Raw genomic sequence first — 22,129 nt, forward strand, 5'->3', positions numbered from 1 at the left:
CTTATCTTTGGGTGAAAGATTTCAGTTCATGTTTTCATTGTCCTGTTCTTAGCTGTCATGTTTTCCTCTATTTCATCCTTGCAAATCAAAGCTCCATTAGCGCCACCCCTCTGGCCAAATGTTACATATCACATTACTGGCTTTTGCTCTTAATTTCAAACATAAATCTGGCCAAAAGCTCTCAACAGTAGACATGCTACCATCCCAACAAATAGACTACATTGCAATTTTGTTTCTCCAACCAGGCAATATTTCTAAACACAAGCAAAATGCAGACCAACTTCTGCCAAAGCACAATATATTACCTGGGATCCAGCAGCCAGTGTAGTCCTTCTCAATTGAAGCCTCCTGAGCTTCATCTCAATTGGCAGCATTTCCATCAGTACTCTGACTTTCCAGGCTCCAATCAGAGTCTCCAATATAGTTTGCAGCATACAGGCTTGCCTCTTTGGCCAGTCTCTCAAAACTTTTCAGAATTAATTCCAAAGGTTCTTAAGTCACATGGCCAGGCAGTATCACAATAGCCCCACTCCTGGTACCAATTCTGTGTTGGTTTGGGGCTTATTTTGCAAGGAGAACAACATAATACAGGACACATACTTTATATGATTATTTATAAGTCGCCCAAATAACAGTATACAAAAGAGTGCAGGAAATCTGTCCACACACTAAAACCAAGGAATCCAGCTGAGGCCTGGATCCCACAACAATGTCCTACATGAGTCGAGCTGAATACCCAGAGCTCATAACAATGCCTCCCATGAATCCAACTGGAGGCCCAGAGCCCATGACATCGTCTCATGCAGACCTGTTTCATGGATCTTCTGGGAAGGCCCAAAGGTCAGTGGTGGAATCTACAAAGTCTGTGCCAGCAGGATGAAGGACCTGTGCTAGCAGGCTGAGGGATCTGCACTGGAGCCAGGAAGTGATGCTCAGAAGAACCAGAGCTCCCCCAAAAGGTACCACAGCCATCGTCGGCAACAGTGAGGTCCCAAGCTCCTCTGATGATCAGAGTGGCCGAGTTCCCGTCAGGGAAGACAATGCAGCAAGCTTTCCCTGGAGGCTGGCAGTGCACCATCTTCCCCTCCAGAACCAGGAAGCGATGCTCAAAGTGAGGACCAGAGCTCCCCAAAGTGAACCAAAGCCATTCTCAGTGCCAGCAAGGTCCTGAGCTCCTCGGAGGATGAAAACAGCCAAGTTCATCAGGAAAGCCAGCTCCCCAAGGCCTCTCTCAGCTCCCAACAGCCTCCTTCTTCTTCTCCAGGTCTGCCTTTATGCTGTTGGCAACAGTCCTCAGGTGGACCTCCCACACCCAGCACCACACTTACTCAGTTCAGCTGGGGGTTATAAGCTGACCACCAGTTATCAATCCACTACAGGTTCCTTTCTCCCCACAGCCTCTCTAGCATTTGTTATTGGTTGATTTCTTGATGATAGCCATTCTTTCTGGGGTGAGGTGGAATCTCAGTCTTGTTTTAATTTGCATTTCTTGAATGACTAATGACGCTCAACATTTTCTCATGTATTTATTCAGCATTAGTATCTCTTCATTAGAGAAGTGTGTATTCATCTCAGATGCCCATTTGTGTATTGGGTCTTTGAATTTGGGGGGCCTGATTTTTTTAAATTCTTTATATGTCCTACATAGAAGTCCTTTGTCTGAGGGGCAGTTCGCGGAAATTTTTTCCCAATTTGTAGGTTTTCTTTTTACTTTATTGGTGGTTTCTTTAGATGTGCAAAAACTTTTCAATAAGATGCCATCCCAGTTGTTGATTCTTTGAAGTATTTCCCATGCAGTTTCGTTGGCATACAATATTTACATTCACTAAAGTTGTTAGGTTTCTGTACATGGCATACTTTTACCTTGAAAATTTGCTATATTTGAAAGTAGGATAAAATGATTAAATTACATTTCAAAGCTTAAGAAACTATGTTTTTACATGGAAATCGAATGTTGGTTTTTGAAAATAATTTTTGGATAATCTTCAGGATCCAAAAGCTGTGGTTTGCACAAAATGTCGTATGTTAAACACTTGGGCACCACTCCGTGCTGCTGCTGGAGGTGGTGGAAACTTCACCGGGCAGGGCTTCAAGAAGAAGCATCCTCACAGGAGACAGTGACACTCCAGGTCCTTCCTCTCTATGTTTTGCGTCTCAGCTGTCATGAAGATAGCTTTCCTCTACCATGGGCTCCCTACCGTAATATGTTGCCTTACCATAATCCCACAGGCAATGGGGCGCTCGGTCATGGACCAAGAGCTTCAAAACTGTGAGTTAAAATAAGCTTTCTTTCTTTATAGGTTAGCTGTCTCAGATTTCTTGCTACAGTAACAAAAGCTGACCAATACAACATCCTTAAGAACACAGAAAACCCCTGAGACAAGATTGCCACTGTAGCTTCGGGTGTTTATTCCAGGAGCATTCCCTTCACAGAGCAGTCCGGGGTGATGAGAAGCCAATATTTCCCCAATGTTGCATAGCCTCTCTTCTCTGAAATCTCTGCTTATTGCCGCTCTGGATGGAAACAGAGAAAAAACTAAAAGATCAGATCTTTCTGATTTGTTTGGTTTTTTTTTTTTGGTTTTCTTCTGGCAACAGGAATCAAACTCACGACCTTGCAGTTGCCAGGAAGGCGCTGTGCCGCTGAGCTAAATCCCCAGCCCCGATCTTTCTGATTTGGCTTCATTTACTGTTTTGTAAGTTTCTCGTTCATCCCCCCCGCCCAAGATTCTATTTCTTTTGAAACAGGAAGTAATTTAAACAGATGACCACCTGAAATTAATTTCTGCCTCTATTTTCTAAAGTTGCTAATTTAATCCTGTATTCAATTAGCACTGATAAATTTTTGCTAAGCCCTAGCAGCTTAAAAATCTGTCTCATCTAGCCTGCTTTCAAGATGAAACATACTTTTTTCTTTTTTATATAAATACTTAAAACACAACTGGAATAAAACACAGATTTATTACAATGACCATGAACAATTCCAAGATTTACATAATGCAATCCTGAGAATGACTTCTAAGATTTATTATAAATTATAGCAGCAAATATTGGCTACCTACATGAAAATCCATTCTCTTCTTCCTTGTTGATATCAGAACCCCAAACTTTCTGTAAACACTTTGTTGACTGCATAAAAATCCTGTATTTTCTATCCTTTGTTTTTTCTTGAGACAAAATCTTGCTGTTTAGCTCAGACTGACCTTGAACTCACTATGTAGCCCAGGCTGGCCTCAAACTCACAAGGATCCTCTTGCCTCAGCCTCCTGAGTGCTGGGATTGCAGGCGTGCACCACCATGCCTGGCTTTCTATCCTCCTTTTTAGCTATATGTGGTCATGTGACAAGCCTATGAAATGTGAATATAACTTTATATAGACTTTAGGAATAGATGTGTAAAACAGATGCTGACCCAAAGTGCTTCTATCCTTATATCTTTATTGCTTTCACTATTTTCCAATGTGGGTATGATGGCTGTCACAACAGAAGTCAGCTAAGATCATGAGGTAACTTTGAGGAAGGAAGTGACGAGGTAGCATCACAGAGCAGAAAGGGAAGATTCTGGATCTCTGAGGACAGTTTTGAGCCTAACTCAAGACTTCTTTTCTATGACTAAGAAATAAACCTCCACCTTGTTTACATCATAGTTATTTGAGGTTTCTATATGTGCAGTTGAACTTTGTGCTAAATGACATTTGTTTTAATATTTTAGTAAGTAATACTAATGAGCACTCTTCCCACAACTCTCTTGAAATCAATAGAGTATTGCTTTAAAAGTAGGTATCCAAGCCAGGTGTGGTGGTATACGCCTGTAATTCCAGCACTAGGGAGGCTGAGGCAGGAAGATCATAGTGAGTTGGAGGCCAGCCTGGGCTACAAAGTGAGCTCAAGGCCAGCCTAAACTACACAGTGAGACCCTTTCTCAAAAACACACAAAAAAATTTAAAAATAAAAAAATTTTAAAAATAAAATTATGTATCCAGAATTCATGCCATTTGTCTTAAAATTATAAGTTACATAAACCTACTATTAAAGTATGTCAATGATGAAATTTTTAAGGAAAATGCCTTTACTACCTAAAATAATTTATGTAACTTTATGTAAAAAAAAGCTAAAAATAGATGTTAGATGTATTAAATGAAAATAAGAATTGCAGCTAAAATTTGTTTCATACATTGCAGTAAACTATTTCATACTCTCTGAATATTCCTATTAGAAAGCTGTCTTGGTTACTTTTCTCTTGTTGCTGGGACAAAATATCTGATGCCCAGAATTAAGGAAGGAAGGGTTTATTTAGCTCACGTTTTGTGGAGGTTTCAATCCATACTCAGCTGGCTCCAAGGCAGGGTGGCACATGGCAGAGGGCAACAGTTCATGGTGGTGGGGAAACAGCAAAAGCAGCAACAGCAAAAAGGGAAGAGCACAAGAGCAAGACTTTTCCCTTGCTTATATTGTATGCAGGCTACCTTCCCCAGGGTGTGTGTAGCACTCACACCCACAGACCATGAATCACTCATAAGCTCTAGAAGCCCACCCCATGACTGCATAAGGCTTTGGGGGGACACCTAGACACAAACCATGACAATAGCCATTGTAATTACTCTTGTATAAACGCAGAATCTGATCCATGGAGAAGTTGTGTAGAGATACTAAGTGGGCTGGAATTTGCCAGTTTGATTGTAAATCCTACGAGTTACCTCACTAAGCAAATCTGAAGTTCAGAAGGGTTTTTTAAAATGTTATTCCTAAAATAGGACAACTAAAAACTACCAGAATTGAGGTACAAACTCAGGTCTTCTGATCCTAGCTTTTTCTGTTAAGTCAGGGTGGATACCAATCATACAACTAGTCATAATTTTCTTAGACTACCGAAAACCTCTAGTAACATTAAAGACAAAGCACTTCCAATGATTAAACATTGTTCAAACATAACATTGATCATCTTTCAAAGAAAGTAAAAAAAGTGACCTCCTTTCCTTGAATATCAGAATTTCTGATTCAGAGGAATAATTCCAACATCAAAAAGTTCAAATATAGGTAAATCTGTATCTCTACTTATACCTATAACTACAAAAGAACGATTACCTGTTTTTTCTACAGATAAACGGACGTTTGTCCTTACTCTGTAGTCTCAGTGATCCTCTTAAAAATTCCCTCATATAACATTTGTGCTTAACTTTTGAGATCACTATTAGTTCTGATAATTGAAGAGCTCCTTGTAATCCTCAACCTACTCTCTTTATCTCTAATCCATGCTCCACTCGCTTAGCAACACAAGAATCTCGTAAAGCATCCAGTTTCGGAGCCTACAGTGATTCGCCTTCCCTCTGTGCACTCACTGCTATTACCTTTGCAGTTTGCAGGGTCCTCCATAAGCTGGTTCCTGTGTACTTCACATATTTTTCTTCGTGTTTTTCAACCTACAGGTTTCTTTTTGCCTTCTGCGCAGTCATTCCTAAATCAAGAACAATCCAAAAGGAACCTGGGTTATGCACAGGCTTAAATCAGTGGGCTAGGGAAACTCTGAAGGGTGTTTCTGGCAACAGATTACAGCTGCTTCAAGTAGAGAATGTCTGGCTTCTGAGGCCCTGGAGGCAGGCTGGGGACCTAATACCAGGTACTCAGAAACAGAAGGAAAGCAACTCTAATGTACTGGCTCAGATCAATTTTCAGTTCAGGCCAAGCTGAGCATGATGGCACACGGCTGTGATCCCAGCCCCAAGGGTGGCTGAGGCAGGGGAACTGCAAATTTGAGTGCCACTTGGGCAGCTTAGTGAGACAATGTCTCAAAATAAAAATAAAAAAGAGCTAGGTATGTAGCTCAGTGGTCTAGCACTCTGGATAATGAAAAGGGAAAACCAAATCAAAATTCAGACCAAATATAAACCAGACAGAGGAACACAGTCAGGATAAAGGAGTTGCTCTTTGTAGTCATGCACAGACAAGCAGATGAGCAGGAGAGGAATGGCCTCTGCTCCTGCCTGCGGCACTAGCTCCCTGAGCTCTTACCCACAAGGCCTCCAGCCTCCATAAACCTATTCACTTCCTATATGTCTTCTCTTTAAAGTGTCTCCCCTCCCCCTGGCTTCTTTACTTTTGGGCAAATACTTACATGTAACTCTGGATTAAGTATTGACTCTTCATTTAGTAGATTTCCTTGGAGTTCAAAGCTGGCAAGACTACAGTGATAAATGATCTCTCTTTCCAACAAATGTTCTTTCTGAGATTTTTTCAGGGTCAGAGGAAAAAAACAACATTATGATTTTCCAATAAATCTACTAAACACTGCAATCAATTATGAACCTCTGAGCAAAGGGATATATCATCCAAGGGGCTCAAACACAACTGGCAAATATTTTGTATCTGAAAGCTATGATTTATTTCAATTAATAAGGAAACTATCTCATCTGGAGTTCTTCCTAAATTAAAAGTCATAAAATTATGAACTTGCATTTGATAATCATGTTTATCTCTTTTAATGCTGTGCCCAATTTTTAATAAAAATTCTGAGGTTTTCCTTCTCAATACTTTCTACCTCATTATTACTACTTTTCCTTTCTCAAAGATCACCAAATGTAAAAAAAAATATAGTTTTTTGAAAGTTTCATTTCCAATATTGTCTTTCTTGTCAATATGAGGAAAATAAATTATAATCCCATTTTTCCATTCCTGGTTACCCTTTCCATATATCAGACATTACATTCTTTTCAGGATAAAAGCCATAACATAATAGAAACAAAATGTTTACTGTACATTTTTAGATACATTGCAAAGGACCATATGAGGAATTTTGAGGTGTTCCAGATATAAGTGTGAAAGTCCAAAAATGTTTGGAGTACAATCAATCAACATGTACAGATATAGATTACTTTTCCTAGAGATGATGATATATAGTTTTGATTTTGTATTTATTTCTGAGATTGATATTATCATTCTGATGAGACAGAAATTCTATTAAGATCCAGATCCTGTGTGTTTCAGCTGCTCATTCAATCTTTAATACCCAGCTTAATATCAAGAACATAGAAGGCAGTCAGTAAATTGAATTGAATGCATAAAGAAATATAAACTCTACTGATGTATAAGAACCACACTATGGGAAAAGAAGGACCTTTTGAGAGGGATAGATATGTTTTATATTTTTAATGTAGTGATGGCCACAGATGTTTACACATGTATCAAAACTTAAATGCTATAGTTTCAACAGTTTATTATATGTCAATTGCACCTCAATAAAGCTGCCTTTTAAAGCTACCTCTTCAAGATATCAAAATCCACAGCAATACCATTCTAATTGCACCGTCCATAAGTTCCTGCAATATTTTATGATAATATTTTTTAGAGAAAACAGTATTACTGGAATGTTGCTAGTAACTTTTGGGAAAAATAGCACTTTTAATGAAGTGTTGATTTTTCATTTCTTGGTCTGGAACATAGGAAAGTTTTAAAGTGAAAAAAATCGTATCATTTAATCCGTCTTTCTATCATCAATTTGAAATAATGCTACTGAATTTAAGATCTCAACACTAGAGGTTATAGTAGAGTGGACTGTTTTCCCATGGATGTGCATATACCTTTTGAATAAATACTAAATCAATGTTTTCCCAAGATGATATATGAATTGACTACTACTTGAAATATATTGGATGACTTGTTTATTTTTAAATTCCTATCAGAAAATCATACAAGTGTATATTTTAAATCTAGTTTCATTTAAACAGTAGTAAAGGGCTGGGGATTTAGCTCAGTGGCAAAAGCGCCTGCCTGGCAAGCGCAAGGTCGTGAGTTCGGTTCCCGGTACCGGAGAAAAACCAAAAAAAATAAATAAATAAATAAATAAATAAATAAAAAATAAACAGTAGTAAAGTATCTTCTAATACAGTGAAGAAAAATTATGAAATTTTTGATTGAAAATTCCCAATACAAGATGATAATGTTCAAAGACATTATGAGTATATTAAAAACACCACTAGTGTTTGAAAGAGTATGATAATAAAGGCATTAGAAATGAATCATGGGCATGAGAGAGAAAGTATTGATTTTATCATCATGAGTAATAAGTGACAGAATTATTCAGTGAGAGCAGATTTAGAACTTTTAGTTGAAATCAGTTTGTATATAAAAGTTGATCACTAAATTTTGACATTATTTCTCATGATACAAGATTTCTGTATGTCAGGAACTTATGGATTGTGCAATTAGAATGGTATTGTTATGGATTTTGACATCTTAAAGAGGTAGCTTTCTGCCTCTGTAGATGTCCCTATTGTGGACACATCATACAAATAGAATCATATATTATGTGATCCTTTTGTGTCTGGATTTTTTTGCTTTTTGACTACTCTAAATAGTATTGCTATGAACATTCACATACAAATTCCCGTGTGGACCTGTTTTCAATTGCTCTAGGTACATAACCAAGAGTGTAATTGCTAGTCCATATAGTAAAACCATGTTTAACCATATGAGGAATTGCCAGACTATTTCCCAAAGTAGCAATACCATTTACATTCCAACCAGCAGTATATGAGCATTTTAACTTCTCCACATTCTTTCCAACACCTGCTGTTATTTCTCTTTTTTATTGTAGTCATTCTACTGGATATGATGTGATATCTCATAGTTTTGATTTGCATTCTGTGATGGCTAATGATGTTGAACATTTTTTCATGAGCTTATACCAGTTGCATATCTTCTTTATAGAAATGACTATTCAGAATATTTGCCCATATTTACTTTACTGCCTTTTCATATTTAAGTCATGAGTTCTTTTTATAACCTAGATATAAGTTGCTTACAAAAATCATTGTCTGAGTTTTTACACTTACATTCTTTTTACACTTTTTCTTTCGGACGCTTCTTGAGACAGGGTCTTCTTATGTAGTTCAGGCTGCCCTTGAACTCACTACATAGGCCAAACTGTCCTTGAATGCCCTCCTGCCTCAGCCTTTTATCTGCTAGGATTATAGGAATGTATAGTCATGCCCGCTATTGCTTTTTCACTTTCTTGATGTCCTTTGAAACACACAAGTTAACTCTGATTATATCCATTGTATCTGTGCTTGTTTGTTTGTTTGCATTTTGGTTGTTGCATGTAAGAAACCACTAAATTAAATGCACAAGGTGTTACTCCTTTTTCTTCTAAGAATTTTACAGTTACTATAACTTTTATATTTTGGGTCTTAGATCCATTTTGAGTTAATTTTAGTATACTTTATGAGGCAACAAGTTAGCTTTATTCTTTGGCATGTAGCTTTATAGCTGTTCTGATATTATTTTTGAGAAGAGTATTCTTTCTCCCATTTAGTTGTTTATGCATGGAAATTTAATCTCTATTCTGCTAGCCCTAGTAGTAATATTTCCTTGATTTTTTTGTTACATTTCTTCCTTTGTGATTTCAACCACTGTCCTAGTCCATTTTCTACTGCTATAACAGAATACCTGAGACTGGATTACTTATAAAAATCAGAGATTTATTTCTTAGAGTTCTTGTGGCTGAGAAATCCAGTGTCAAGGCCTTAGCATCTGGTAAGGGCCCTCTTGTTGTATCATCCCATGGCAGAAGGAGGAAGGGAAAAAGGAGACAAGAGAGCAACAGGGAGCTGAATTTAAGTTTTTTTAAAAAATACTCTAGTAATAACACCTAATCACCTCTTGTTAAGCTCACTTCCCAAAACTAATGCATTGGGAATTAGCTTCCAACACATAAATTTGGGGGACATATTTAAAGCACAGCAACTGTACCTGATTCTGGGTACCTGCCAATTATGTCTTATTTGTCTGAAGTTTAAACCTGGGTCCTTGAGCCAATCAAGTTCTACTGATGTCCATACCCTACTATGAGTAGAAGAGCTGTTATGCTTACAATATTTTTCCTCCAGTTTCCCAATAGCACAAACCATCATAATTCAAAAGGAAAGCTAATGACATATTTTCCCATTAATTCTTACACTACACAGTTACTAGGAGCATGATGAACATTTAATATTCATTATCTTAGGACATAATTTAATTGGTTAAAAGTGTGGAAAATTTTATGGGAAAATTCAAGGAAAATGTCATAAGAATGTTTAAAAGTGGTATCCTGTGACTCCTGACACCATTCATTTAGAAAGCCCATTAGGAAAAATGGAGAATATTATCCTTAGCATACCATTTAAGACTTCCTCAAATGTGGCACCTTTCATCCCCATCCATGAATTCCCAGTAAGAAGCTTTATTATAACCAATCAGTTTCTTTATTCTACCAAATATGCCTTATATCACTCCAATTACTTCAAATGCTTATTGAACAGTTAGTATTGCATATTTATTATATGCCAACCATTCCTATATGGGATAGGATCTCTTGTCCATGTCTATAAATTTAACCTTGATTTTAAAATCTCTCTCAATATTGATCACTGCTGATATTGGAATTTCTCATTCTCTCATTGTCTATACTTTTTTCTGCTTGCCTATTGGCCACTAGGAATCAGTTATCTTGTTCAGCTGCTGGCTGTCCTTTCATAAGGGCCCTTGTAAACTAGCACTCTGGCTTAGCACATCACACACGTTATGCATTTAATGTGTATTTTGTGGGCAATGATAAAAGTAGTCTTTAGAAAAGCTCTCCTTGAATAATTCTCTTTCTTCTACGTCCATCAGCACTGTAGTCATAGGACTTGAAAGTTACTGCATGATCTTGCTGACATCTGAATTCTACCACAGATTCTGTGACGAGGTCATGTTGCTGGAATCAGAGTTCCCTGCCAGAGGCTGGCATACTGCACTTCTCACACAATGGAAGGTGAGAAGGTCTGAGAGCTTTGAAATCAAGAAGATGCAGATTAGCACAATACTCAGCTTCAATCAAGTTTCTGAACCAATAAAAATATATGTGATTTCTAGCAATCAGGAAGGTGTCTTTGGGGTTTTTCCCTCCAGAAATGAAAGAGTAAGGTACCCCTTCCATATGGATAAAGTAACAGTAAAATTGGGGGAAATACACACGATAAGATAAAGGTTATATTACACAATATTTTCTGTATGAAAAACTTTTTTTATGTCCTGTATAAACTGCCTATGCTGTCAGCTTTGCTGATGCATTTTAGTGGGACACATATAAAAGACCTTGCTCAATAGAAAACAGAAGTAACCTCTGGAATTCTTTCAGATAATTATCATTTGTTAGTAAGCAGAAATGAACCTCATTTGAAGGCCCATTAGGAATTACAAAGGTGATTACTCATACTCAAATACTGTCATGCTGCTATGCACTGGTTTTGAATAAAAATTAATACTAGCTCTAGCTTTACATAAAATTACACCTAAAAAATTAATCAGAAAACACTATATTTTCCCCAATTTCTGTTTGCTAAATTTAAAGCTTATTTTAGATATATACTGTATATATACACATATATTCATATATACATATTTTTTCCTTACTGCACTTAGCACTTTATTTCAGACTCATGTTCATCAAGGCAGAAGAAATCTGTTTTATGTCAGAAGAGCCTGGGTATTGGAAGAAATAAAAATGGCCAGCAGGGACAATCTTGATAAGGCAGCATGCAGTTTTCACTTTTAGAAGCCCATACTTTTAAACCATGACCATCACTAAGACATGCAGACGTCTTTGAGTCCTGCTGTACTCTGACACAGTCCACAAACTCTGGAAATATGTTTTCTTTGTTCTAATCCCAGATTCTGAATGACAGCCACATAGACAGGCTCCTCATAAATATGTATTGACCTCCCAACTGGGTATTAATGTAGGACAGTGCTCTGATTAGCAAATGCTACCCGCAGGAAACAGGGGAAATACCACGAACGGAGATAAGATGGTATTAGCAGATTTTATTTAATTTTTTCCTAAGACTTTGGTTATAATCACCTCTTTCCGGGGTCAAACCTCTCCATACCTCTTCCTCAGGATGTGAAAGGAGATTAAGTAAAAGACCTCCATGTGAAGTCCTCTTCCACTGGGTCGCTGGAGAAAGAGAACAAAAATAAGGGAAGAAGCAAATTGCTGCTAATTCAGTTTTTCCTATCTTGTCAGTTCAGCAACTCACCAGAATCTACACCGAACCTTGCATCCTGACCTGAAAGTGAAATGAGGAACAAGTGAAAAATGCTGCACTTGTTTTGATGACTTATTAGCGGAGTCTCATACAAAATAAAAGGTAATGTGACATTCTCTAGGATATGGAGAATAGAATTTAATATCTAGGTAGATTTTTATACTGAGACTCCATTCCCCTCTCCCGATGAAATTACTGCACCCAACTTTCTGCAGGTTTTACTAAAAGCACAAACCTCAAAGCAACATAAGTCCTTTGTGAATCACCTGGGCAACAGGTTAGTATTCTTGCAATTTCAGAGGCTTATCAGGCTGCAGTGATGAACTTGTAAAACACATTGGGACCACTCAGGTCCACTTGTAGGCCAGCCTAGAAGGACCCAGCCTACCGGCAGGAGAAACACCAACTCTCTGGACCTCAGGTGTCCTAGCCTGTTGCTAGTGGGCAAGGCGAGGAGCAAGCACAGCCCGGTGTGGGAGCGTAACTCCACCCAGGCGAGGAACTCGCAGCTCGCTTCCTCCGCTCCAGGGGAACCTAACCCTGAGCATCCCACTTTCCCTTGCCTGCCCACCCAACGCCCACTTCAGAAGACTGGAGGCTCCTTTGCAATTGCAAGGCAAAGGGTGGCGGGAGGTGACAAGCTGCACACGCAGCCAGCGCGCCTCCTGACCTTGGGTCAAGGCTCGAGAGTCTCCCCGGCCTTAGGGAGGGACTAGGTGAGCAGACACCTCGGGGCGGAGCGAGAGCGCAGACGGGTTGGGGTGGCTGTGACCGATCCCCCCCACACCCCCAGGAGTGGTACGGTCCGAAGTGGGGCGGGCGCGGCAGGCTTTCCACGATCTCTCCCCACCCCTTCCGCGAGTCAGCCCCTGGCAGAGCCAGTGAGCAAGCCCTGCAGACCCCGCCCCCGGCGCCTGCGCCCAGGCTCCGCCCCGCCGAGCCGCCCCCTCCGCGGCTGCGGAGAGCTCGCCCAGCTCTGCGGACGCCGCCTTCGCCTTCGCCGCCTCTTCCTCCTCGTGCAGTGTGTCGGCGCGGTGCCCTGGTGCCGGTCCCTGGGTGGCGCGGGGCACGGGCGGCAGCTGAGCCCTCGGCGCGGCGCACCCAGGTCCCCGCCCTGCGGCGCCGTGACAGGTGCCGAGTTGGCGCTGGAACCCACCTGCGGCGGCTGCCGGGATGCCCCCCATGCGGAGGACAGTGTCGGAGATCCGCTCGCGCGCCGAGGGTGAGTGCCCCCGCCTGCAGGGGCTGTGCGCGGGGGCGGCTCGGAGCGGGGGTCGGGCGGTGTGCGCGCGAGGGAGGCAGTGTGCGTGTGTGTGTGTGCTCGCTCGCGCGCGCACTCACCCCCCCACACACACACGCTTGTGTTTATTCGGGAAGAGCCACCGTCCCACCTCTTTTCTCCAGCAGTCTGGCTCTAGCGCCTGGTCCCTAGGCGACCCTTCTCCGGATGCCGTCTTCAGTGCACTGGCAAACCCTTTCTGGGCTCCAGAACCTCCGAATTGGTGTCCTGGGTTGGAGCCCCAAGGCTTGCTTTACACCGCAGTGTGATCATTCTGTCCCTGTCACGGGCCGTGCTTGCCTTGCTCGCCTCTGCATTAGCGCTCTAACCTCCGGGTTCCTGTTCAGTGTTCGCCCAGATGATCAGATCGCCAGCCCACCGCTGCGCCTCCAGCGCCCACCTTTTCGCAGCCTTCACATCACAGCTCCCCGAAAAGTGGGGTTGCCTTTCCCAGGCTGCAGGATCCTTTGATCGATAGTCCATTTGCCTCCCTGAGTGCCAGGAGCCTTAATCCGGGTTGGTTGTTCAGTGGGTACAGTACGTAACAGTCTTTGCCATTCTATCTCCTGCGGCAGAATCTTGCCAGGCTCTGGTCTGAGGTTTCGTTTTGGGTTTTCCTTTAGCCTGAAACCTGCACTTTTGCCAGCTGAGCTGACTTGAGCTAGATGGAAGCTCTTTGCTCCACCCAGGGCCAGCTGTTGAATGGCATTACTTGTGGGCATTGAGCAACAGATGCCCTGCCCGGCAGTATACGCAAGGAAGCTTTCAGAGGACCAAAGCACCCTCATCGTGGCTGATGAGCACCCGCGTTCTTTCTGGCGTGTGGCAAGCGCTCAGAAAATGTATATTGATTTTAGCCAGGGCAAAGCCAAGACTGTGCATTTCTTGAGTTTTGTCTTTCATGCCCATGAGCATATACTTCCTGTACTTGAACCTTCCAAAGCGTGGTAACATCATTTTGAGAGCTCATCTGTCTTGTCGTAATCACTGAACCTCACACTTCCTGCCTACTCCCCACCCTAATATGAGGCAGTAGGTAAAGAAAAAAAGAGAAAGAAGGTAGCAGAGTAGGATTCCAGGGCTTTAAAACAGGGCATTTCATTTTTCTTCTGTAGTATGTTTATGTAAAAGTAGGGTTCCTGGATTCCGATATCCAGGATTTTGTGATTCCTCTGACTGAGGAAAGCATTAAACTGCTTTGGGCCACACAAGTAAAAACAGCCCTGAATCCTATGTAGGAATTTAGTATACATACTTATTGTCATTGTAATATCAAAAAATTTCTATAAAATAATATTACAGTTTTACCCAACCAAGTAGATACTTAAAATGTACCCAGAAAAATGTATTCACTTTTATACACTTCTGCGTGAAATGCTGAATTTTATTAATCACCATGTAAGCCATAGAGGTAGTGAAAATATAGTGAGAATCGTTGATGCTGTTGAAAATATAATGGTAATAGTTGGTGTTTTCAAGTAATAGCAATTGATGAATTGTATATTGTGGGAAAAAGGGATGAGCGAAAAAAATCTAAAAGCAATGCGAAAATCTGTGGCATGTGAGATGATTTTATCAGTATTGAAAGGCTACGGTATTGTTTTCAATTTTTAGAGCATTTCACAAGGATTACTTTATGGGCTCTTACAACACTCCTGGAGGTTGGCAAAGGTATAGTACTGTCTGATAGTTGAGGAAACTGTGGCCCAGAATGGTTTCATAACCTGCCCAAGGTCAAGTAGCTAGTTTGGTGACACATTTGGATTTAGAGCTCTGGGGAAACAGGAGCCACTCCTTATTTAATCTTTGTACTCCATGTGTATCCAATAGTGTCAGGGTCATTGTGATGCATGGCGCATGACCCTTCCCTCCCATACTGAATGATTTCAGTTTATTATGTACTCAACATTTTGCTTGGGACTATGGTGAAGACAGTCACTCTGTGGGCTGGTAATGTGGCTTACTGCCTGCTCTCCGTGTATCTCTTTTACCTAAGGAATAATCTACTTTGAGAGTTTCTACTTCCCAGAGAGCTTGCTCTGAACTGCAGTCTCTTTGGCCTTGGTTGATTTATCAATCAAGGAGCCTATCGGCTCCTGACCCAAATCAGCCAATCCATAGGTGACACATACTTGTAACCTTGTGATTTGGCTAAAAGGAGTTTCTAGGCTACCTTGTCTCTCTCAGGAAACATTAAGATTAGAGACTGAAAGTCATCCAGAAAGGCAGAGTGAATAGGCTAGTGAAGGAAACAATGTATGGCTGTGCTAGGTCATGCAAACCCTGCTTATGTAAGGAAGCAAACTATGAGTGAAAAGACAGGAAAGGTGGTGGAAGATACAGAAATGCAGATACTGAGAGAGGGTAGTTAGACTTGGAGTCCGCCATCCCTGAGTTTTCTGTCTGCAGTTTCTAAGTAGCATTAAAATAAGCACCACACACACACACACACACACACACACACACTTGAATGGGTTTTTGTTCCTTGAATCCAAATTGTCCAGATGCATGACTGTTTTGCCTATAAATTGTTTAAACTGGAGATTAAGGAGAGAAAGGATTTAAATAGGGAATAAATAATCTAAGAGGGGATGTTGTTAATTAAGCATTGCGCTTACTATGGGTAGCATAGGCCCTGTGGCAATGCAGTGCTTTTCTAACTTCAAGGAACAAAGGGATTACTTGAGTATATTGGTGTATAAATGCATATCCTGATTCAGGAGGTCTGAGGTTGGGGCCCAAGTTGTTACATTAGTGTCAAGCGCACAATAATGCTGGGTGCTGCTCGCCTGCAGGTGAGTCTTTAAGGAATATTGCCGTCTATTTCAGTAGCTGGGAAGGTGTTCATGACAGCATAATGACGTGAAAAAATGGTGGAAGCAAACATGGCATATTTGAGTTCTTAGGGAAATTGGCTAGGAGCAGAGGGAAACTTGGAGGGAGTTTGATATAAATTTGGATAGGTAAAGAAAGTACTGCTAGATTACAGAGCATTTTGAATGCCAAGATGAGTCACTGGATACAGAATTGAGTATTTGAATATGATCTTATAACTCATCTAATCTAATTTCTTATTTGAATATGACATCAATACATAATCACTGACAGGACCAGTTGAAGCTAAATCATTGTAAGGGAATGATGTCCCACAGTCACTGGCTTAGATCAGTCAAGAAGACTGCTGGATGGTTTGGAGGGAAAGGCGCTGTGGATAGGTTCTATTGCAAGAAAGTCTTTGAACAGCAGGGTCAGGATTAGCCCTGGAGTGGAGCCGTGAGACTGGTAAGGGGGGAATCATCCAACAGATATCTATCAGGTACTTCCAGGGATACATCTAGGAACAGAAGCAGCTGTAGGTGCTGACATTCTTGTGAGGCAGGGGTCAAAAGAAACACCCAGCATAAGCAAATTATAGCCTGTGATTTGGGAGACTATTGGAAGAATAACAAGAAGGAAAGATATGTAAGGATGGGGGGAAGATTTCAGTTTTAAGGAGGTTGGCAAAGTTGACCTGAGGCCGTGAGGGCGTTGGCCTGAGGGGAAGGAGATTCCAGGCAGGGGGAACAGCCAGGGGAGACGCCTCAAGGCAGGGGTTTCTGGAGTGGTTAAGAAGCAGGGAGGGGAGAAGAATAAGATGTAAGGCCCCATAGTGGGACTTCACTATATAGTGAACATTGGAGAGGAGACAGAGGGAGATTTTTTAAAAAGATGATTCTCAAACAAAAGTTTTTAACTGTAATGTTTATCAGATCCCAGTTCATGAAGGCTCATGACAATGAAGTTTGATAGGCCGGCTCATGAAGGTTCTCAGTAGATCTCGGTGGGCCTGCGGATCTGCTTTTCTCATGAGCCTCCCAGGATTCTCTGCAACTGGAGAGACACATTATGAAGAACTTTCTGCTGCAGTCTTGAACCTGACTGGGAAAATTTATTATATCTTGAAGGAACTGAGGGCAACAAAGAAATGCCATAAGAGAAACACTGACACGAATTTTGATGTCATGGTGTGACATCCAAATTGAAATGTTTTAAAGGTACTTAAAAATTTGGAGGTTAGCTATGAGAAGAAAACAAACTTGGGAATCTGGAATTCAGGGGTAATAGTTGGAACCAGAGAATGGATAAATGTGCTGGAAAGCAAGAGTAAAAACAGAAAGCTAAGAATTTTAGATCTCTTCACTTCTATCCCAGCTAAATCAAATGGATGTAATCTAGAAAGAGGAACTGAAATAATGGTGGCTCACACAAAAGACGGTTTTCCCACTTCTATAAAACTATCATGGAGGGGAAAGAGAGGAGCAGGGTCAGGTGTGACTGCTGCACAGTCCAAAAGGGTGTTAGCTCCTATGCCTTTCTCCCTGTCCGTTCTGTAAGTCACAGTCCTGCAGGAAAAGTATAACTCCCAACCTGTTAGACATCACATGTGCTGGATTCATGGTCTCACAACATCGAAGAATGAAGTCATGAATCGAAAGGGAAACTTAGGGGAGTTTTATTGGAAATAAAGAGTAGTCCTGAGTGGGTGGTTACTGAGGCCCTTTATCAGGGCTAACTTATACAGCAAAGTCACAATGGGGGTACAATGTAGGTCAAACTACAGTCAACCTGTAGGATTACAAGTATACCCATGTAACTAATATTGGTCCAGTAGAGAAATTGGTTATTTAGCAAGGGTACATGAAAGGAACAGAGGCATTTTGGGGAAAGGATGGGTCTAGATTCTCTGATCACCCACCTGGGAGTCTGGTGACGATCTGAATTTACTAGACCAGGTGGTATTAATTACAGTATAATCTCAAGTTGGTGTTTACCACTTAGGGAGGCATGCAAGCCTGGCCATTGTATCTCCATCTTGTGCTTCCAGCCACAGTCCTTATTTTGTGCTGACTTCCTTGAGGGCCCAATCTCTCTCTGACTCTATATTAATTTCTCTCTAACTGAACTCTCTGTGATAACAGCAGAGTTGCTGGGTGCCAGCCATCTTGTAGGAGTTCCCAGCAGGAAAAATGGAGGGGTGAGAAACAAAGGGCTTTTCCTGACAGTGCCACATAAAGACTAATGCTTATTTTGCATTGGCTCCCATCTGCAAGAGAATCTGGGAAATGGCTTTTTCCAGCTGAGCACATTACTGTGTTGTGTTACTAAAGGAGAAAGGGAGAATGGTGAATGGGTAGGCAACAGGCTCAGTCACAACCAGGTCCTCAGATTGCCAAAAGCCCTTGTATGAATAAAATAGAAACCATTTTAGAGCTCGTACTTTATACACAGTAGTAAGCATTAACTGTTCAAAGCTAATAAAATGCATTAAGAATACCTATCTGATGGTTGCATTTTCTTTCTAACATTATCATGCTAAAATGTAAGAATATTCATGGTTATATCAAACATATGCTAAAATGATACATTTAGAAGTTGTTTTACCAAAAGGCAACCCTAAAATATTTGCAGCCTTGTAGAATACCATGTTTTATTCAGTTAAAGATAACAAAACAAGAAAAGGAAATTCACATTAGAAGGAAAATATTAGGAGGCTATTTTTCAGGATCTAGATACAAGATGACTTCGATGAGCAGCACATTCTGGGTACCTGCCATGTGCCGCCTGATGAGTGGTGGGACAAGAAGGCTGGTGAGTGAAGGAGACCCCAGTGACAATATATGGAGATGAGGTCATGGCTTATAACAGCATGGCACAGAGAGCGAGAGACAGAGAGAGAGACTGAGAGAGAGAAAGAGAGAATAATAATACATCATGCAATCAATACAGTATTCAAAAATCTCTAAATGTATGTTATTTTACTTAGAATAATTCTAGAGATACTAAGTGCATTACAATTTAGTTAGTTTAGGTTTTCTAAATTATGGTATGGAATTCACCCTCCCCCCCCATTAAAAAATTTGAAAAGTAGTGCAAATTGGAACATCTGCCTACAGGACAGCCAAAGGAGAGTTTGCAGCGAGCAGAGGATGCTTTCGCCGGTTGTGAAGTATTTGCTGTGTGGGTCTCAGGTCCCAGAATTTCATTACCTTATGTGTCCTGCAGGCAGCAGCTTTCATTTTAATTCTTCATCCATGGAGAAAGCTTTCAGTGATCTTTTCCTTTAGGGATGCTAAGATCCCTACAGGCAGAAATGCTTGTCTGTTTTGTTCACTGACATGTTGCTCCCCCTGAGGACATTAACTGCCTTGTCCTGGGGACTCAGTAATGGGTTGAGTGAACAAATGACTGTGTGACCTAGAGATGGGGCAGCTTTCTAAGCCAACTGGTAAGAGACTTTGAGCTAAATCCAGACTTAGTCAGTACCCTCCTACTGAAACCTTAGCACCACAAAGAGAGCATTCTGTGTGTGTGTGTGTGTGTGTGTGTGTGTGTGATTTGTTCACTTCTGTCCCCTCTACAATGAATAACTTGGGCTTTGGTGGTTGTGGAAGCACTTAACCTTCTTCGGACTGCAGAAGTGCTGCCTGCACTACAGAAAGCTATCAAAGAGACAGTGAAACCACCTCCAGTGATGTCATTCACATATTATCATATTGTGATGATAAGATTTTATATGTACTTTATAAATTTTACATAAAATTTATATGCATCTATATACATAGAGAGTATCTAAAAAACATTGTCATTTAAGTATATGTTCTTCCCAGCTGTTTTCAAGAGGAAGAGAACTATAAGATCATACTCTATATTATTTTTAATTTTTTCCCCACTTACCAGTATTTTAGAGATGTCTGCATCTGTCAAATCTAAATCTGTGATTTTTTTTGTCCATTCTCACTACTTGTAGGCATTGGTGGTATAGTGGTGAGCATAACTGCCTTCCATTCTCACTACTTGTATCCTCAGTGCCTAGACAGGGACTCATACTTTTTAGGAGCTAAATAATTACTTGTTGAATGCACAGATTGGTACACTAACTTCTGTGACAGTTCAGTACTTTTATATTCGTATACAAGACTAAGGAACTCCCCATGGATGGACACTTAGGCCATTTCAAGTTTGGTTGGTTGTTTGCATTCAACTATTGAATAAGCATCTTTATACATCTTTAGGCATTTTTCAGAGTATTTCTTTGTGAAAGTCCCTAGCAGTGGGAGTTCTTGGTAAAAATGTGCATCGTTTTATGACTTTCGATGGTCTGTATTTTGGATTTGTTGGAAGGGTTATACCAGTAAGCGGCCCCTGAGGTGAACAGTGGCGTCTCTTTCTCTGTCCCTTTTCCAGCACTGGCCAGCATTCTTTTTCATCCTTAAGGATATGCAATGCAAAAAAACACTAAATCGTGAAGTTTACGTAACTGAACAGTTTTGTAAGTTCAGTGATTATTTTGTTTCTGAGTTGTTTATTCATGTTCCTATATATAGTTTATTCTGTATTGGTTTTAAGAGCTTCTATGTTAATGATTTGAACTCTTTTCCTTGTAGTTTGTCATTTAATTTGGTAATATTTTTGTGTGTATACAAGGTAATTTTTTTTCTTCCCCCTTAAAATTTGTCCTTTAATGTTATCTTTTTTATTTGAAGACAATGACAATTTTTCACTTAGATTTTTCAAGTGCTTTTAGGTTTCATTTTAAACAGTCGCAAGTCCTGTGGGATTTACTTTCTTATGGATTGTAAAGTCTGATCTAATATTTTTTTCCAGTTATCCATTCAACATAATAACTCGATATTTAATCATCTTTTCTTCCCGTACTGGTTTGAGGTGCTTCTTTATATGTATATTTGAGTTTTTCTGGGGTCTGCCTCTCTCTCCTCCCCCTCTCTTGGTCGCTCTCTATCTTGGTCTGCTTCAGCTACTAGTATCACATTCCTTTATTGCAACCTAATGATAATAAAATCTTCACAGTTGTCCTGCTTCTCACTACTCTGTTCTATAAATTTGCCTAGATTTATTTACATGTTTATTTTTCCTTTTGAATTTATGACTGCATCACTAGGTTGAGCTAAAAAATAGGTGGGATGTTTATTAATGTTGCATTAAATTTATAAACCTATATTAAGAGATTGACACTTCATAGTAAGTCATTTATGGTAAGTTTCTATTTAAATTTCCTTTCATATGCTGGGTAGAATTTTCTTTTTTCTCTTAAGGATTTTTATGCAGATTATTTATATTTTGTAATATAATGGAAGAGTTTAAAAATTGCTGTGTTCATGTTTGTGACTGTTAACATGGGTAAAGTAGAAGCTACTGATTTTGAAACCAACCATTGGTCTGAATTCATTCAAGTAATATTTCACTTTATTATTATCTGGTTTGTATATTGAATGTCATAAAGCAAAGTATTGTTTTAAATGTTTTCAATTCATTATCCTTGACTAGATATTTGTTGGTTATATTACTTTTTCAGCAATATTGGTTCATTTTTATAGCCTCTGATTCCAGCTTACTACTCTTACGGTTTAATACAGTGATCTCTATGTAATAACCAAGATATTACTTGTTATTCTTTCTACTAGGAATAAGACGAGAATCTAGGCCAGTTAGAGATGTTACTAATGGTCACATGTAACATACTCAGATCAAATTGGCATTCATATCTCAGATCAACACTAAGAGAAATGAAATTTGAACAACAAATCCTAGATACATAAGCAGTTTAAACTATCATAGTAGACACATTTAAAATATAGAAGGAAATAGGTAAGTTAACAGAACAATATATTTAATATTAATCAAGTATTAAAATAGTAATTAGTGATATAAAAATATATTTAATATATAGTATGTAAACTAAGCTTATTTTTTATAACTTAATGTATCCAAAGGATTATTTAATGCCA

General features: G+C 40.0%; 1 protein-coding gene and 1 long non-coding RNA gene across 4 annotated transcripts in view; one reads left to right on the forward strand and one right to left on the reverse strand.

Annotated features, from left to right (window-relative positions):
- Positions 1–1,762: 1,762 nt before the first annotated feature.
- Positions 1,763–12,808, reverse strand: LOC102007708. The gene is made up of 6 exons (XR_262176.2): positions 12,735–12,808; positions 12,056–12,085; positions 11,878–11,973; positions 6,112–6,219; positions 5,348–5,454; positions 1,763–2,514 (listed from the first exon to the last, which is right to left on the reverse strand). It is a non-coding gene; the product is annotated as an uncharacterized LOC102007708 (long non-coding RNA).
- Positions 12,809–13,125: 317 nt separating this feature from the next.
- The window catches only part of Atp8a1 (ATPase, aminophospholipid transporter (APLT), class I, type 8A, member 1), a 219,983-nt gene continuing 210,979 nt past the window's right edge, over positions 13,126–22,129 (forward strand). For all 3 annotated transcript variants that reach the window (XM_005391918.2, XM_005391917.2, XM_005391919.2), the window contains exon 1: positions 13,126–13,286. In XM_005391918.2, coding sequence (XP_005391975.1) covers positions 13,238–13,286 — 49 coding nt within the window. In that variant the 5' untranslated portion in view covers positions 13,126–13,237. The remainder of the gene's footprint in view (positions 13,287–22,129) is intronic.

Source organism: Chinchilla lanigera, unplaced genomic scaffold, assembly GCF_000276665.1.
Source record: "Chinchilla lanigera isolate Chin_1 unplaced genomic scaffold, ChiLan1.0 scaffold00042, whole genome shotgun sequence".
Taxonomy (NCBI): domain Eukaryota; kingdom Metazoa; phylum Chordata; class Mammalia; order Rodentia; family Chinchillidae; genus Chinchilla; species Chinchilla lanigera.